At 40.3% G+C, this 17,050-nt stretch overlaps 1 protein-coding gene across 2 annotated transcripts in view; it reads left to right on the top strand.

Annotated features, from left to right (window-relative positions):
* Nucleotides 1-17,050, top strand: part of NRP2 (neuropilin 2) — a 354,082-nt gene that overhangs the window by 81,512 nt on the left and 255,520 nt on the right. For both annotated transcript variants that reach the window (XM_033944681.1, XM_033944684.1), the window contains exon 3: nucleotides 15,469-15,650. In XM_033944681.1, the coding sequence (XP_033800572.1) occupies nucleotides 15,469-15,650 (182 nt within the window). The remainder of the gene's footprint in view (nucleotides 1-15,468; nucleotides 15,651-17,050) is intronic.

Genomic DNA, 17,050 nt, shown 5'->3' with positions numbered 1-17,050 from the left:
CATCAAGGAGAAGATGCATTAGGTTAAAAATTAGGGCAACAGTAGCAGAACTGTGACCTTGAGCAAGAATACTGAATGAGGGTGGTCAGTTTTCAAAAACTCCATTTACCCAGGAGGGGTGATGTTGGATGATCATGATTGCTGGGGGGCCAAGGGAAATAAAAGCTATTTGGAGTGGTGCAAGGTTGAAGACTTGCCTAGGGTACTTAATACCCTTGCAACAGTCCTGGCATGATACAGCATTTACAAGAATAAGAACTTCAAAAATAAAATACATTTTGTGAGGACTGTGATACGGAAAAGCATGCCAAAGTAGTGGCTTTTCCTTGTGGTCACCACTTTAGTGTGCTGATGTAAAAATGATTTAAAGGAATAGTGGAACCTCAAATGGATTGTAGTTTTGTTAGTAATTCTCTCAACTCACGAGATATGAGACGTAAAAAGAAGCACAAGATGAGATCATAATAGCTATGATTCTACTTTCTAAATGTGTAGGGTAGCAGTTACTATATAATCATTGCTTGGTCTTGCTCAAACCCCAAATGTTCCAAAAATGTTTTTCTTTGTCATATTTTATTGCAGATCTTTGAAAGTTTGAATCAAAGCTCTTTTATGTGCAGATTGTAGTGTGCTTAAATCTATGACTATATATAAATAATATAATGAATTCAAATGAAAGAGCTCATTTTTCAAAGATCAGAAAAGTCTGTGAGACGCGACTATATTTAAAAAAAACACAAAAAACCCCAAACCATCTAGAGGCCTCAGTATCTGCCATTTAGGGGAAGTCTGAAGACTTGATTTTTCAAGCAAGTTTTTATTTCAATCACTTTCTGGTTCTTTAAATGACTAATCTCTCTCTCTAAAATATTAGAGATGGGCTGTTGTTTAAAATGAATGTCATCCATAGAGCGTGTACTTTCTGCATATAGGTGCATCTCTCCTTAAAAAGATGTGCACTATTTGCACATAGTGCATGCTCTTTCCCGATAGAAAGCACATGTGCGCACATTCATGAAAATTCACATGTGCATGTCTATTGGAAAAGAGCTTGCACTATATGCAAAGAATGCAGTTTTTAAGGAGAGAGTGCACTGGCCCCTCAGATGTGGAGCCCCGCCAGTCAAATAACTACAGTGCCGCCACTTCCCTGTGTTTTCTTTCTATCCCAAGCATGCTTGGACTTCTCGCACATGCTATGAGCATGCACGAGAAATCAAAATATGCTCAGAGCAGAAAGAAAGCAGCAGGGAGCGGCGGTACTGTAGTTATTTGGTAGGCAGGGCTCATCATCCCCGCCAGTAAAGGTAAAAGTGGATGCTGAAGTTCTGAAGGTGGCCTGACCCCAAATTGTAGGGCTGGCTAGGCTTCAGGTTTGTACCATACTTTATGCATGGCCAGGTTTTGCATACTCTGTTGGAAATGAGGAAAGTTGCATGGCCAGAGAGAAGCAAGAGGACATGTAAGATGGCGGGAAGAAGATGCCTCTGTGAGGAGAGAAATAATAATGTTTATATACCACAAGGCCGTAAAGTTCTATGCGGTTTACAGTAGTTAAACAAATAAACAATAAAAGAAGCCTCTGCTTTAAAGTACTATACGGACTAGCCCCTAAATAAATAACTGACCTTTTCTCCTTCTCAGCCAACAGGCATAAGAGAAGCTCACATTCGAACTTCGTTTCTTCCCCAGTTAGAAGATGTAAACTCAAAAAACACCATCAACACCTTCTCTCACATCAGGCAGCATTATGGGGTAAAGATCTAGAACAATTGCTTTCGCCCAATTCAGAAAGCGCCTAAAAACATATCTGTTCCTGAAGTATCTAGACAGCTGACCTGTACAACTCTTCCTCTTCAATAACGGTTCTCTTGACCTATTAACCACTTTCTTTCACCTCTGTTAAGTTCAATCAATTTGTACCATCTTTTAATCTTTGTAAACTGCATAGAACTTCACGGTCCTGCAGTATATAAACTGTTATTATTATTATTATTATTATTAGAACTAAAAAAGTTAAAAAGCCAATAATTTGAGAAACTAAAATGATCAAAATAGTGCATAATAAAATTTTAACAAATTTGCTGCCTAAATACTTCGAAAACAGATATGTTTTTAGATGTCTCCTAAATTCCTCATAAGTGTCAATAAGCAAAAGCAATTGTTCTAAATCCTTACCCCATAACGCTGCTTGATATGAAAAAAGATTTTGATGATGTTTTTTAAGTTTACATCCTCTAACAAGTGGAAAACCAAAATTCAGATGTGAGTTTCTCTTATGTCTATTGGTTGCACAAGAGAAAAGCTCAATTATATATTTGGAGGCTGAACCAAACAAAGCCTTAAAACAGAAGCAACCAAACTTAAACTTCACCCGCGCCTCCATTTGCAGACAATGCAGTACTCGATAGGAGGGTGTTACGTGATCATATTTCTTCTACCTAAAAATCAGCCTGACCGCCACATTTTATACTATTCGCAATCGTTGCATATTCTTCTGGGAAACTTCCAAATAGGCAATATTGCAGTAATCAAGCTGGCTTAGTACAAGAGACTATACCAAAACTCTAAGTGATGAAACATCAAAATACGCCCTAACGGACCAGAGCTTCCAAAGAATAAAGAAACCCTTTCTGACCAATGAGTCCACCTAGTTCTTCATAGTCAAGCCCTGGTCCAGTATTATTCCCAAAACCTTAATGGTAGATTGAATAGGATAGCTGAATTTATTTGTACACAATGAGGTTTTAGTATCAAACGGGTATGGTGAAGCTACAAAAAAGAATTTTCAGTAGGTTACAATGTTTTGTCCTGAATTAGAAGAGGACACATTTAAATTAACAATTGTATTGTCTTGTTTAGAAATTTATATTTTGTGTTTGTTTATTCTATGCTGTTTACTTTGGGCACTTTTTACAAAGCACCAGTAGCAATGCTGCTGTGGTAAATGCACCGAAGCCCATAGGAATTGAACGGACTTCGGTGGATTTACCACAGCTTTGGAAAAGGGGCCTTTGTGGGGGTTCTAATATGCTTTTGAAGCTTATAAATTATGCTGTCTTTAAATATAATTGTTTTTTTGTTTGACTTTTTTTCTCATTTTGGATGTAAACTACTTTAGTATTACACCTGATACACTTAAGCAGAAGTACCAGTAACTAGAACTTTCAAAAGTACAACAATGGGAAAAGTGAATTAAAATCCAAAACCAGGCAACCTCTGAAAATCACCGCAGGAGGTCAACCAAAAAGATACTCCTCTTCCTCCTAGTGAAAGCAATGCATGGTCACAGCAGCTTGAAAAGCTTCTCAATGTTGAGAAGGGATTTAGGAGGAGTCGATTACTTTAGTGGAGTCCTATGAGACAGACTGAAGGAAAGGAAGAGACATTTTCTGCAAGGCCTATAGCTGGTTTCGGCCTTCTGTTCTGGTTGACTTGTAAAGTTTCCCCTGCACTGAAGTGCAGCCTCTGTTTCCAGCCACAGTGCTCAAAGAATGAGCCATCCTTCAGGTTTTCCTCTGAAGTCCACTCTAAAAAGAGCCCTGCCCTTTTTTTTTTTTTTCCTGTCTCTGAGCTCTTGGCATCAGGAGATGTAAGGGCTGGCATTGAAGTGTCAGAGTCAGTAATTGATCCCTCAAGGGGAAAGAGAATAATTTTTTAAAACAATCTTTGGAGTCTGTGAGAGTCTTGGACTATGTGAACTAAGGGTAAACATCGCAAGATTCAGAGCCAATTGCTGAGAAGACAGAGAGGGAAGACATAGAGGGAAGGAAAGCAAATGTTATTCATTCAATTTGTCAGCAAAGGTTCCAGATGGAATGTGCAGCAGCAAGGAATGAATTTGTTGCTGTAAATGTGTTCCTGCCTTCAGCTAACTTTTTCGTATGTGCCCTGGAGTAATAACTTTTGTGTATAGAGGTTGACCAGCAAAAACAGTAAGCATAATAATTAAATAATTATTATATAATTATTATAATATAATTTAATTATTATAATATAATATATTATAATTATATTATAATATAATTATAATATAATATAATTATATTATAATATAATTATTTAATTATTATAATATAATAATATTATAATATAATAATTATAATATATAATATTATAATATAATAATTATAATATAATATTATAATATAATAATATATAATAATATATAATTATTATAATATAATAATATAATAATTTAATTATTATAATATAATAATATAATAATTAAATAATGCTCAAAAGGGATTAACTGGACAGGGGAGACTCCTGCCTGGTTGAACCTCATCGAGCTGGCCATCTGCTAATATTCAGTGGCATTTAAGTGGCTAGTGTCGCTGAATGCTATCTGTGACTTCCGTGATTCTGTTCAATTAGTACCAGGGCAGTCTGGGAGTGGAGTATAGGCAGAAGTGACATTTAACCAGTTAACGGTGATAATAAGAACATAAAAATAGCCTTACTGAGTCAGACCAATAGTCCATCAAGCCCTGTTCTCACGGTGGCCAATCCAGGTCACTAGTACCTGGCCAAAACCTAAGGAGTAGCAATATTCCATATTACCGATCCAAGGCAAGCAGTGGCTTCCCCCATGTCTTTCTCAATAACTGACTATGGACTTTTTCCTCCAGGAACTTGTCCAAACCTTTCTTAAAACCAGCTATGCTATCTGCTCTTACCACAACCTCTGGCAACACGTTCCAGAGCTTAACTATTCTCTGAGTGAAAAAATATTTCCTCCTATTGGTTTAAAAGTATTTCCCTATAACTTCATTGAAAGTCCCCTAGTCTTTATAATTTTTGATGGAGTGAAAAATCGATCTACTTGTACCTATAACAGCGGAAGCTGGAGCGGCCCGCTTTCTTAATGCAAACATCTTCCTGCCCATCATACTCTTAATCAAACCCCCAAGAAGACACGTAAACCTGAGTGGAGAAACCTGGCCGCAGCCCTGTTTATTGACTATTAACATATTTAAATAACATTTACATATTATAAATAGCATTACCAACAACATTAAATAACAATTTATCCCTTAAACCAGCACAATGGTATCACCATTGTGACCCAGATCCCGAGCTACTGACTCAGATGTAAATGGCCCCCGACCCTGCCATCTAAGCAAGGGTCCGAGGGGTGGCATGTCCCCACATGCCCCATTGTCCAGGGTCATCCGAACCACCAGGCATGGCTCCCAACCGGCCCACCGCTCATCCCCATGATGAGACCAGCCGCCAGTAGCTCGGGATACCGCCAACTGAATCAAACACTAACCCCCAGGTACTAACAGGCGGGAGGGCGGGAAAGTTGTCTCGGAGGACTGGAAACCGTTAAGGTCCTCCGAGTGTCCTCCTTATATGCACTACCCACCCCCCACTAGGGCCGCGACTTTTGCCCTATCAGAGGCCAATCCCACGGTGGGAAGGCCTCTATCCCCCCGATTTCAAATTTTCCTCCTTCCTTAACTCCCCCCCCCTTCACTAATTCCTTCCCGACGGACGGCCCCACCGGCCTCCCAGCTCCGCATTAGAGCCGTCCGTCGAGACAGACTCTCGGACTTTTTATTTTACTCCACTCAGGATTTTGTAGACTTCAATCATATCGCCCCTCAGCCATCTCATTTCCAAGCTGAAGAGCCCTAACCTTCTGTGCCTCAAAGATAGGTCCTGAAACTGTTTCTATTCAATATATCAGTGTCTCTCAAATCACATACGCACGTGACGTCATTGCGAGAACATCCGAGCATTTCTGAGTACCCTCCAGCCGCAGCCCCGAGATTAGTGTGCTGCAGCTTAAAAAGTTTGCAACACACTGGTGTAGAGGGAGAGAGAACTGCAGTTGGAGAGAGAAGGGGAGTGGAACAGTTTGGAGTAGGGAGAATCAGTTTGTCTCACACTGGTTAATAGCTTTGTGGGAGCTGGCAGAGAATTTCTCTAAGCAACTGATTACCTGTATACAGTACATACACTGAAGCTCTGGGGTCAGTTTCCCAGAACCCGGAATGTACTGATAAAGGGGGAATTTCTATTTGTCCTAATTACCCTCTTTTTACCTGATAGTGTTCTTCTGGCCTGCTTCCTGGGCACATAACCAGCCATAGGGTACCATAGGAGGCTACGGATTACAGAAGACCTGTATATTTGAACCTCCTCAAAAACTGCTCCCGCATTCACTCCACTACCTATAATGGTCTCTAACTTTTATTGCAAAAGCGGGTAGAGAGTATCACTCATGTCTCCTTCTGCAAGTTCTCGACATTCCCCCTTAAGTACAACAGAACATCAATTGTTTACCTCAGATGGTAGAAGGAGGAGGTGGAAGCAAAGTGCTTCGGTACTAAGAGTTTCCCACACCTCAAGTTGACATGCGCTTATATCCAAGTACATGCACTGGTACGTACGACCTTGCTGGGTGTGGGGCTGGGCTTTTTATGCGTGGCTCTGCTGTTTCAGAAAGATCTTCAGTACCGTGCCAAGGAGATGAGATTTGTGTTATTTGTGAATTTATGGTATTTGCAAGGGGGCTGTACCCAAATATGGAGGGAGACCTGTAACCAGTTAAGTGCCACTGAGAATTAGAGGTTAGCCCTGAGCTGGCAATTTAACTGGCCAGGAGCTGTTTGTGGCTGGTTAAATTGCTTTGAATATCAACCACTCTGTTGTTAGTAAATACTTATCAAGAGTAGGTTCCACTTGTACACAAGTGACAGAATGTTGGGTGTGGAAGAAAGCTGTGGTATTCCCTGATTCTAGCACCCGAGGAGAGCAGGGTACTGAAAAGTAAATGATCTTTATTGGATTCTTCAACTGGCTGCTCTGTTCTCTGAGAAACAGCGTTGTGCTGTTTTAACATTGCTCACTGGGAACTGTCTCAGTTAATGATGGTGCAACAATGAATATCTTGAGACAGCTTCAAGACATAAATAATGTTAAATGTGACACGTGATGTTTGGACTAACAGCTTGCAGAAATCTCTCAAGTCAGGTTGGTCCCTTTCGGTATGGAGGGACAGGTTTTTAGCCACATCCATGTATGGAACCTGCTAAGGGTACACATCCCTCCTACACATCCAATAGTCCTGCCAGCAGGGACTCGGCAGGAAGGTATTGAGTAACATTGAAGATTTAGTGACAGATTTGCATATTTTTAATCAAAGCCTTTGTCAGCTGTAAAAGACACTTTATTTCCTGGGGGATGGAAGGAGAGTCGTACTAGCTCTCTTGGATTTGTGTTTTCTGGAGATCAAGAAGCCGCAGATATGTATTAAAAATACTGTATTTTCAGACAGGCTGTTATACCGGTAATCATGTATTTAAAAGGTATGAAAGTCGTCATTTATGTGAGTCAGCTGACTGTTTGGATTTAGCATCACACCAATGAATTCTCTCTATTACTTTCTATTAGAGAATGACTTGGGGACAAATTTGTCCTTGTCCTGCGAGTTTTGTCACTATCCCTGTCCCTGCCCCATTCCGGTAAGCTCTGTCTTAACCGCACGAGCCTCGAACACTTATGATTTTAAAGTGTTTGAGGCTTGTGCACATGAGGATGGAGCTTGCAGGAATGGGGCAGGAACAGGAAAAGAACTCATGGGGTCAGGACGGGAAAATGAGTTCCCGCGGGGACGGGGAAAATTTGTCCTTGTGTCCTTCTCTACTATGAGGGACAAGTGGCACCAGGTTGACCAACTGAAACAAGTAGCTATTCAACTGAATTTTAGATCCAGTGAGTGGGGGTTATCCTGCTAGAATCTTTTCCTACCTGGACAACTCCTGCTGAATATCAGCCTCATTAAGAATAAAAGCATAACTTGATGAGAGCTTGACTGCGGAGAAACCAACGCTGGAGCAAGAGGAACAAGGCATTCAGGAGGGACCCATGGCAGCTGAGGAAGAATCACAGACTGCAAGTATCTTTACAAATTCTAAACCCACTAACGTTACCCTGGAATCAATATGGGACTTAGTAATGACTTTGGGTCAGACTTTACCACCACAAACATAGTAACATAGTAGATGACGGCAGATAAAGACCCGAAAGGTCCATCCAGTCTGCCCAACCTGATTCAATTTAAATTTTTTTTTTTTTTTCTTCTTAGCTATTTCTGGGCAAGAATCCAAAGCTTTACCCAATATTGTGCTTGGGTTCCAACTGCCAAAATCTCTGTTAAGTCTTACTCCAGCCCATCTACACCCTCCCAGCCATTGAAGCCCTCCCCTGCCCATCCTCCACCAAACGGCCATACACAGACACAGACCGTACAAGTCTGCCCAGTAACTGGCCTTAGTTCAATATTTAATATTATTTTCTGATTCTAAATCTTCTGTGTTCATCCCACGCTTCTTTGAACTCAGTCACAGTTTTACTCTCCACCACCTCTCGGGAGCGCATTCCAGGCATCCACCACCCTCTCCGTAAAATAGAATTTCCTAACATTGCCCCTGAATCTACCACCCCTCAACCTCAAATTATGTCCTCTGGTTTTACCATTTTCCTTTCTCTGGAAAAGATTTTGTTCTACGTTAATACCCTTTAAGTATTTGAACGTCTGAATCATATCTCCCCTGTCTCTCCTTTCCTCTAGGGTATACATATTCAGGGCTTCCAGTCTCTCCTCATACGTCTTCTGGCGCAAGCCTCCTATCATTTTCGTCGCCCTCCTCTGGACCGCCTCAAGTCTTCTTACGTCTTTCGCCAGATACGGTCTCCAAAACTGAACACAATACTCCAAGTGGGGCCTCACCAATGACCTGTACAGGGGCATCAACACCTTCTTCCTTCTACTGACTACGCCTCTCTTTATACAGCCCAGAATCCTTCTGGCAGCAGCCACTGCCTTGTCACACTGTTTTTTCGCCTTTAGATCTTCGGACACTATCACCCCAAGGTCCCTCTCCCCTTAGTTCCAGGAACAAAAGGAGGACATAAAAATTTTGAAATAAGATAATATCATAACAAATGCAAAAGTGGAAAAAATTGAAAAAGACCTCTTGAAAGTTAATCAGATTAATTCCACTATGATTAGAGATAATTTGAACCTGAGAAGGAAGATGGAAATTTTGGAAAATAATAGTCGATCAAATAACCTTAGAATTTTGAATTTCCCCAAAATCTCCTCAATATCAGCTAAAGAAATGTTAAAAAAATATTTTCATGATATACTTGATATTTCAGAAAAAGTTTTCCCTCCTTTCTCAAAAATCTATTATCTTCCAATAAAAAATCAAGAGGGGCAACAACCTTAGCAACAACAAGATCAGGATCAACAGATGGATTTAACAACTATGTTGGATACATCATTGAAAGAATTAGTTAGACCAGCTACTTTGTTGGTCACAGTAGTATTGTTGCCTGATAAGAATTGGATATTGAAATTATTCTTCAAGAACAGACATAAGGAATTTCTGGGTCAAAAAATTTGAGTGTTTCTAGGTGTGACAAAAGAAACCCAGAGATGTAGAAAACAATTTTTGTTGCTAAAGCCAGGGGTGACTGCAATGGGTGCAGTTTTTCTTCTATGATATCCATGCAAATAAAATATGTCTAGTATTTATATATTCTTTGAACCTTCTCAGCTGTCAGGATTTCTAACCATGAAACGTCTTGAGGGGGAAATTGTAACAACAACTGAAAAATAAGAAATTGTTTCTGTAATCACTAACAGTTGACAGCTTATTTTGTTAAATAGGATGTGTTTTCTTTTTTTTCTTTATTGAATTTCACTCATTAGAATCTTGGATTTCATCAATATCGGACTTTAAATATTGATTAAGTGAATAATTTTATTTTCTTTAACTTAATTTCCTTCGATATGAATTCTATATCTTATTCATTTCTGTACAAGAAGTATATTTCTTGATAAAGTGTTAAAATATAAATAAAGAATAAATAAATTTAAAAAAGAATAAAAACATAAGATAATATCAAAATAATCCTGTTAAAGGTAATCAGAAAGCAAAAACAAATATTAGTCTCGTGATAGGTCTTACCCTATTATATAGCACCAGTTTCCCTGCTAATTTTTATTTATAAAACTGCTAATTTCTGTCCCCCTCATTAACTCTTAAAGTGAATGTCCATTGAGTTCTGGAGTATAGAATGGCATAGGGACATAATGGCGTAGTGAGGGTGGGAGGAACCCGCGGTGGAGGCACCCCTGCCCCCTTTTCCTTCCCCATCTTCCCAACATGCACGCAAGCACCTTCCCTTTTTCCATGTCTCTTTAATTTCCCAGTTCCAAGCAGCATCTCCAACTTGCTGCCTATGCTGGCCTCAGCTCTCCCCTCTGATGTCAAGAAGTGACATCAGAGGGAAAGTCAAGGCCAGCGCAAGCAGCATGGTTGGAGCTGCTGCTCACACAAGTGAAGGGTTAGAGGTACAGGGTGGGGAAATGAAAGTGTGCCTGTGGCAGAGGAGGGGTGGGAAGGAGTGAAGGTGGAAAAGAGAAGAGGTGCCGGTGCTCCCACCCATATGGTACCTGGGGCGGTCCACCCTCCTGTCCTCCTTACTACGCCACTGCAGGGACGGGTACTCGCAGATAACCATGGGGCAGGGATGGGGGCAGAGCCCATGCAGAAGGATACAGAGCCTACGGAGAAAGGGCCAGACTTTGTTCCCGTGTCATTCTCAGGGAACTGCACTCTGTGGTTTCTGGCTGAGAGCTATTACTCAGATGGCTGGACAAGAGGAGAAGAAAGAATTTCAGTGGATGTGCAAAAAGTAACATTTTCATTTTGGGAATCATTCGAAAAGGCAAAACCACTTATTGTTTGCTTTTGATACAGAGAACAAACAACGAAGGTGACTAGTCGGTGTTCAATTTCCTTTATTGTATAATATGACTCGGCACGATCGTGTTTCGGCCCAAAAGGGGCCTGCCTCAGGAATCTGAGTAATGATGAACAATCATAAAGCATAAGGTTTCAAAAGCTTCACGCAGATCGGATCACCAGATCGGATATCTAAAGATTTCTGCGTGAAGCATAAGAACATAAGAACATAAGCAGTGCCTCTGCTGGGTCAGACCAGAGGTCCATCATGCCCAGCATTTCGCTCACGCGGCGGCCCATTAGGTCCAGAAACCTGTATTTAACCCTCTATCTATTCCCTTCTATCCCCTTTTCCTTCAGAAAATTGTCCAAACCCTTCTTGAACTCCAATACTGCACCCTGTCCTATCACGCCCTCTGGAAGCGCATTCCAGGTGTCCACCACCCGTTGGGTGAAGAAGAACTTCCTAGCATTGGTTCTGAATCTGTCCCCTTTTAATTTTTCTGAATGCCCTCTCGTTCTTGTAGTTTTCGAAAGTTTGAAGAATCTGTCCCTCTCCATTTTCTCTATGCCCTTCATGAACTTGTTAGTCTCTATCATATCCCCTCTAAGTCTCCGCTTCTCCAGGGAAAAGAGCCCCAGTTTCTCCAGTCTTTCAGGGTATGAAAGGTTTTCCATACCTTTTATCAAACGTGTCGCTCTCTTCGGAACCCTTTCAAGTATCACCATATCCTTCTTTAGGTACGGCGACCTTTTGAAACATTATGCTTTATGATTGTTCATCATTACTCAGACTCCTGAGGTAGGCCCCTTTTGGGCCGATTGTTTCGAGTCATATTATACAATAAAGGAAATTGAACACCGACTTGTCACCTTCGTTGTTTGTTCTCTGCTTTCACTGTTTCTTGGGTGCTTTTGATACAAACATATTCATCTTTGCTCCCAAATTCTTGCTGTGTGTGTTAATCTAGCAACCTTATATATTACACTAGCTGATGCCCCGGCGTTGCACGGGTATTTAATTATAGCAATAACACTGTAAATGGATTCAAATAAAGATACTTTATAGAGGTGAATGAAATTATTTTTTTACAGCTTTATAAAAAGTACAATGTTCAAATTATAATGTGAAATATTTGACAAAATGAATACAATACAACTAACACAAAACTTGATTATAAACAACATTTTTAGTTTCAACTCCAGGAGCAAGAACATATAAATTCTTGGGTGAACCCACCCTTGAGCAAGCAACATAGAGTTGACCATGGGAAAAACAGGGGGATCTTAAATCCACTCCACAGTATGTAATAGTATGTCCCTGTGATTTGTTGATTGTGATAGAGAATGCAAGTCTCACTGGAATTTGCAAGCTCTTAAACTGAAAAGGAAGATGTGTTGCAAGTTTTGTTCAAATCGGGCAAGCCGTTTTTGCGTTGGCAGCTTTTTACAATTTTTCCATTGACATGAATGGGTGAAATCAGATTTCCCCGCTGCTGTTTGTAGCTCCGCCCACGTGTGCAGGTGGGCCACGAGACCCCCAGAACATATCACCCCAGGTAGTGAGGGATCTGCATACCAAGTTTCGTTCAAATCGGGCAAGCCGTTTTTGCGTTGGCAGCTTTTTACATTTTTGCCATTGACATGAATGGGTGAAATCTGATTTTCAGTTTGTAGCTCCGCCCACGTGTGGAGGTAGGCAGCGAGACCCCCAGAACATATCATCCCAGGTAGTGAGGGATCTGCATACCAAGTTTCGTTCAAATCGGTCAAGCCGTTTTTGTGTGATCGCGGCACATACACACACACATACATACCTCCGATTTTATATATATAGATTATATGTTTTCAGGCTAATTGTAAATAGAAAAGTGGTGATGTTGCTTAGCAGCAGTGGCAGAGGAGAGAGAAGGGTGGACTGCAGGTTGTTTAGTCAGAATGAGCTTTCTAGATTTCTTTTGTTAGGTTTTTAGCTTGACCCTATATATTTGTGGTCAAACATGTCCTTCTTGTTTGTTTATACTTTGTTACTACAGTATGTACAATTTGGTTTTTTTTCTTTTCTGTGATCACTCTTTTGGTGTACAGTTTGATAAATTAAAAGTCCAAAAGAATGATATTGTTAGAAGAACTGGACTGAAATAATATAAAGCTGACAGATTTTCCATGAACTTTTTTTTACCATTAAAACACTTTGCTCAGGTCTCAGAATTCAGTCCCATTGTTTTTTTTCCTTCATTTCACATTTAGCTTGAGGCATGAGCTTGGAGACCCTTCCGATGGGCTTCAGGAAAGGAATGTGAAATCCATCCCCCTATCTTTGCTCTCACTGGTGACATGTGTTGTGAGCTGGGATCTTGCAAACAATCGCTTGTTGATGGCAGTCTTGCAGAACACACAGTCACTTTTGTCTCTTCTTCACGGGACCTGAGCTGCCTTGTTCTCAGTTCCTACACACAACCTCTTGTAATGGTTTCAGCAGAGCATAAACTTTCTCCTTACCATCCTACTCTTCACTAACTCCAACTGATGAAGAGATTTCCAAGATGTTGTTCTTCAGGTTTATGTAAACAAACAGATGTCATTAGAGGAGGGGGAACACTTGAGAAAACAACGTTCCAGCTGTTTTCTGAGTAAGGTGAGGTGAAATGGAGCATCTCGCCTAAACAACTGGTAGGACCTAAGAAGTATGCTGTATAAGTATAAAGTGGAATGTAGAGGAAGAACTGTTGTTTTAATCATTCCCATAATAAATGAAACTCCCTAATATCTTATTTGTTCTGTTTGTCTTGAATAGATTGTAAGCTCTGTCATTAAGGGGCTGTCTCTTGTGTACAGTGCTGCCTATGTCTAATAGCACTATCGAAATGATAAGTAGTAGCAGTAGCAGACTGTTTTCTGAGGGCCGTACATCCTTAATCTCTGTCACTAGCACAATTCTCCCCCCCCCCCCCATTACTGTTATTCAAATAATTTATGGTTAAGGCATTTTGAAGAAAAACACTATTGAGGTCACGGTAGAAGCCCTGCATGGCAATTCTAATAGCAGCATTTACATGTGTAGATTGCATATGCTTGTAAATGCCACTTATAAAATGTGGCTATTTCTAGATGTAGAATTGTCATGGGACACAAGATTCAAAGGTGGTCTATTCTGAGCAGTCTAAAAAAAAAAAAAAGACATGTATTTCCCATTTTGCAATGGACATTTTGAAATATTTTCCCATCAACATTTACATCTGTTCTGAGGCAGGCCTGTGTATCAGCTACCTCTTCACTTGTTGCTCTCGATATAAAAGAATTGGATAATTTTAGAAAATTGTTAAAAAAAGAGTAGGCCCAATGTTGATTTATTTATTCAATTTTCTATACCATTCTCCCAGGGGAGTTCTGAATGGTTTACATAAATTTATTCAGGTACTCAAGCATTTTTCCTTGTCTGCCTGGAGCAATAGGGGGGATTAAGTGACTTGCCCAGGGTCACAAGGAGCAATGTGGGTTTGAACCCACAATCTCAGGGTGCTGAGGCTATAGCTTTAACCACTGTGCCACACATTTAAAGACCAATATTCACTGTTGCTTAAGTGTTCAGGAGAGGCTCCTGCCTGCTTTAACCATATCGAGTGGGCCAGCTGCTGATATGGTACTTAACCAGGCAGTGTTCTGATTTCCACTGCACTGTCTAGTTAGTACAGGAGCTGTCTATGGGCTGAGCTTGGATGGAGTCAGCACTTAGCCATCAGTGCTGATATTCAATTTGTTGACAAGATAACTATACACATATAATAAGCAAAAAAGCTGACCTAAATTTATCTGCCAAGCTAACCAGGCACTGGTATGAATATCTGCCATTGCCCAATTAACTTCCAGGTTACCCTCACTGACCTGGATATTCAGTGCTGCAGGCCGGACATGGCCTGGCATTAAATATATGGCTGTAATATATTAACTCAAATTAATTACCAGCTTCTTTACTTCATTTATTCAAGAAAACCATTGTTCTTACTTATTTATATTCAAATGTGCTGTGTATATTCTCTACTCTTAGTGTTAATTATTAAATGTTAAAATTATTTCTTACTTACTTACTAGTCAGCACATTTGCACATATTTATATGATCACATTGGAAAAGAAAGCCTGCGGAGCCACGAGATTCATTCATCCACCCACGCTGGAGAAGATAAGTGCTTTATTTATAAGTAGAAAAACGTAATTGAAAAATATACAAGCACAGGCTGGATGTTTAACATCCTGAGATCAGATATAACATACAATAAGGGACCTATAAGTTCGATGATGGTCCCGGAATGATCTCGCTGTGGTTCCTATGCAGAAGATGAGAGACTAAACACATATTAACAGTAGTAAGAAATAATTTTTAATATTTAATAATTAATACTAAGAGAACAGAATATACACAGCACATTTGAATATAAATAAGAACAATAGTTTTCTTGAATAAATTAAGTAAAGAAGCTGGTAATTAATTTGAGTTAGTTATATAACATATACCGGCAATACAGTCTTTATACTCCTAATTATTTACAGTGTAATATACAGTATACATACATACAGTGTTCTTCACATTCCATATCTGTTTCTATAGTATTAAATTGAATAACATCAGTACCTTGTCTGAATGAAAGGCTCAACATAATCCGGGTTAACACCTACAAATTTATCTCACTCTTTTGGTAGATACGACTTTATAGAAATCCGAGATGGTGACAATGAAGCAGCAGACCTGCTGGGGAAGCACTGCGGGAACATCGCTCCCCCTACCATCATTTCCTCAGGCTCCTCCATCTACATCAAGTTTATCTCAGACTATGCTCGACAAGGTGCCGGCTTCTCACTACGCTATGAGATCTTCAAAACAGGTCAGAGTTCCATGTGTGTGGATTTCCATATAGTATGTCAACTTACTGAAAAACTGAAGGCAATATTGCAGCTCTTATCTTTTGTGACTGTTAGGAGTGAGACCATATATCAATGGCCTCCAACTATAGTGTTTGTGAGACACTCCTGATTTGGTGGTTGAGAGTATCCAACATTGAAAATGTAGGAACTATGAGGCTGATATTCAGAAGGAGATTGCTGAGTAGAACAAGCTCTTCCTACCTATTTATCTCCCACTGATCAAGTGATCCCTGGATTTTTGGCAACAGATAACGTGGTAGTATGACTGAAAATCTGGGAAGATTGCCACAACACTATGAGGGACATAATCAAAACAAACATCTAAGTCTGATTCATATGTATGGTGTTAGACGCCCAAAGTCTGCAGTGGAAAAATACCCAGTTTCAAAAAATAGGTCTAGAATATATATATATGTATATATATATATATTTTTTTTTTTCAAAAATTGACTATCTGAATGTCCAGGCTATTGTTTGTCCAGACCGCCAGGACATCTATCTTTATAGCACATTTTCCATCAAAATTTCATCTAAGTCCCAAACACCCAGAACAAGACCATTTGGATGTGGGAGGGGCCAATCTTGTAATGGACTGGCCACCCAGACATGGCAGCCTAGAAGTGAGACACCTTAGAAAGCACTGCTGTGAACTTCACAAAAAGGGTGCCAGGTTATGGTGAGCCCCTGAAAACACCCCTCAAACCCACTATACCCACATGTATACAACCCAAATAGCCCTTAAGGCTGCAAGTGGCACCTTTATGGCAGTAGAGCAGGATTTTGGGGGGTTTGGATGAATGCACATGTTCCACCATATATGTAGTGGTTAGAGTGGCTTATGGGCCTGGCTTCTCCTCTCTATGGTTCTCTAGCCCACTCCCCAGGCTATTTAAGACACTTGTGTGCAGGTCTACTAGGCTTTCCTATACCAGGTGCTGATGTTCTGGAGACAGGTACTTTTTTATTCCGATCTTTGTGGGTGTGAGGGGGGTCGGTGAACACTGGGGGAGTGTGTGAGGGTCTTTACTTTGTCTCTGCAGTGGTTATCTGGTCACTTTGGATACCTTTTGGCACTTATACCTGTTTTTGCATCATCTAACTCATAACGTATAAGTTTCGTCCAAGATGTTTAGTAAAACATTTGATTATCCCTGCAGGATGACTAAGTCTAGGTCGGCCCCCATCCTGTATACATACTGCCCTAACCACTCCTCCAGATGTGCCCCTTTTAGCTCTAGGAGCACAGCAGGATTCAGAGGCCTAAAAAGTCCCGCAACACGTCCAGAAAATTAGTTTATCGGCACTTAGACGACCTTTTTTTAAGTCGTCCAAGTGCCAACTTGGGTGGGTTTTTAGACAT

Source organism: Geotrypetes seraphini, chromosome 5 (genome assembly GCF_902459505.1).
Source record: "Geotrypetes seraphini chromosome 5, aGeoSer1.1, whole genome shotgun sequence".
NCBI classification, from domain to species: Eukaryota; Metazoa; Chordata; class Amphibia; order Gymnophiona; family Dermophiidae; genus Geotrypetes; species Geotrypetes seraphini.
The sequence above is the reverse complement of the archived record's forward strand: the minus strand, read 5'-3'. Positions and strand labels throughout refer to the sequence as shown.